The sequence below is a fragment of the Acanthisitta chloris genome, unplaced genomic scaffold (assembly GCF_000695815.1).
Source record: "Acanthisitta chloris isolate BGI_N310 unplaced genomic scaffold, ASM69581v1 scaffold6543, whole genome shotgun sequence".
In the NCBI taxonomy this organism is placed as follows: domain Eukaryota; kingdom Metazoa; phylum Chordata; class Aves; order Passeriformes; family Acanthisittidae; genus Acanthisitta; species Acanthisitta chloris.
Window position 1 is genome coordinate 36,229 of NW_008666492.1, and position 2,332 is coordinate 38,560.

The 2,332-nt window shown below is 36.6% G+C and overlaps 1 protein-coding gene across 1 annotated transcript in view; it reads right to left on the minus strand.

The window, feature by feature from the left end:
* Nucleotides 1-510: 510 nt before the first annotated feature.
* Nucleotides 511-2,332, minus strand: part of SLC30A9 (solute carrier family 30 (zinc transporter), member 9) — a 20,164-nt gene continuing 18,342 nt past the window's right edge. The window contains exon 17 of the mRNA XM_009072135.1: nt 511-964. Coding sequence (XP_009070383.1) covers nt 920-964 — 45 coding nt within the window. The 3' untranslated portion in view covers nt 511-919. The remainder of the gene's footprint in view (nt 965-2,332) is intronic.

Below are 2,332 nucleotides of genomic sequence, written 5' to 3' on the forward strand. Positions count from 1 at the left end.
AAAATTTAAAGAAGTGCACCAAAATCTGTACACAGCAATTTTTCACAGTAACTTAACACACTCTGGCTAAACCCATACAGCTGACTCCACTGAGGTGAAAAACCTTATTTCTTTTCTTTCTGAAGTGCAGGTGGTAATCCTAAGGGTGGCAAAAAGCAGGTTTCCAGGTCATGGTACTTGAGAGAAGGTCAGCGCCCGTTGGAGAGAATTTAAGTGCACCAAAATCTGTACACAGCAATTTTTCACAGTAACTTAACACACTCTGGCTAAACCCATACAGCTGACTCCACTGAGGTGAAAAACCTTATTTCTTTTCTTTCTGAAGTGCAGGTGGTAATCCTAAGGGTGGCAAAAAGCAGGTTTCCAGGTCATGGTACTTGAGAGAAGGTCAGCGCCCGTTGGAGAGAATTTACCTCGTAGGGAAGAAAAACTGTAACAATCGACAGCTGAAATATTGTAATTTGCTTAAGGTCGGCAGGTTCCACTGGAACAAACTCTTCCTAGCTAATCTTAATATCTCCCAAGAACCTTTAATGATATCTTGAAAGAAACTAAAGAAGTGCAAACTGACTGCAAAGGGACACAAATGGAAAAACTAAGGGTGTTGTATAGTTTCAGGCAGCTAAACTTGCCTAACTAAACCTCCAGTCTTAAGCTCTGAATTGCAGTAAATACACTTGGACAGACTCTCCTGTTGGAATTTAACTCAAGGAGCTTCTTTAAAACTGAGTTTGCCATGGAAACTTTTGTCTGTGAGTCTAGTGCTCTTCCAGACACAGAAGCAGAGCTACCAGTCCAGGAAGCCTACAGCAAAAGTGAGCGAGGTATGGTGCTGAGGGCTCTGCAATTTCAGAAGCTTTTCAGTCCTTGACTTCTTTCCAAAACAGCAGCAACCTGAAGATTCCTCCTGTTCTATAGTCTATAGTATCTCCAAGTCCACATGACGAACATCAGGATTTCGTTGCTGAAAGAAAAGGTTTAATGTATTGAAAATATTCAAACACATTTTTGCACATGGCTACAAATAATGTATTTCTGGCATGATGTTGGCAACTAGATAACAAATCCTCTTTTCAGGCAACACAAGGACTATTTTCAAATGAGGATGCCCATACTATAAGCCATTTTTTTGAAGGCTAAGTCATCTTTTTATTTGACAAATACTTTTTGACATCAAAGATAAATTAGTCCTTATGCTTTATAAAGTATGAAGCAGCTCTTGATTTTAAAAAGGCAGTTAGGTTTTATATAAAACCACACAAATAAACATATATATATATACATGTCACTTCCTCAGAGTTTTAACAAATACCTTCCTGAATAGTGGGTAAGATTGCTGAAATAATTTGTTCTATGCCATCGAAGCTATTTATAAAGATTCAAAACACTGTTTCTATTAAGAAAAATGCATTTTCTGATATTGTAGAAATATGTTATCATCATTACACGGATTGTATAATCCATGAGAGGTTTACTGAAAGTCACAGACTTCAAAGTCACCCAGCATGTGAACCTGACTAGCATGTTTAGTAAAGCATATTCAACAGCAACAGAATGACTGAAATCCCTGCCTATACCAAAAAACAGTATTCATGTTTCAATAATTAGTCATGATCCTACTCCTCAGAAACCATAAAGAGCTGATTCTGCTGGTGCAATTAAAAAATAGTATTTTGGCTTTTAAACAGCACAACCATAGGGATAGAAACTAAGACCAGAATATTTATCAGATGTAATAAGCAAGGAGAGACATGTTCTTGGGCAGTGTCTCATGACCAGAAAAGGCAGTCACAACAGGATTGTATTTATCTGGCTACTAATATACTTGTAGTTCTAAATTCATGCCAGAAAAGGTGATTAACAACCACAATATAATTATAAAATTAAAAACTGGAACAATCCTTTGTGGCATCAGCTAAAGGACAGTTAAATTGCAGAATGAAAAAAAGTAACTCGAAGAAAGTTGAAAGACTTGTAAAACAAGTGCATAGCATACTGCTTCAACAGGAGCAGAAGATGTTAAGTAATGCCCTCATCACACAGGTATTTCATGCAATGGTAAGTACCAGATTAAAAAAAAATAACTAAAAAAATTTGAAATTTGCATTTTTACAGCCAAAACAGAATTCAGCATCCTATAAATAACCTGATATTCTGAGAATACAGTAGCAAAGACATGATCAGATCTATTTAAAGAAAATATTTGTCTACAGTGATGCAAAATGGAACAAAATACGTAACAAGCACATCAGTGGCAAAGTCAGGGTTGGCTAGTCACAGCTTAGTTAAATGATACTATAGCAAGAAAGTCTGCATTGGGAATATCAACTCT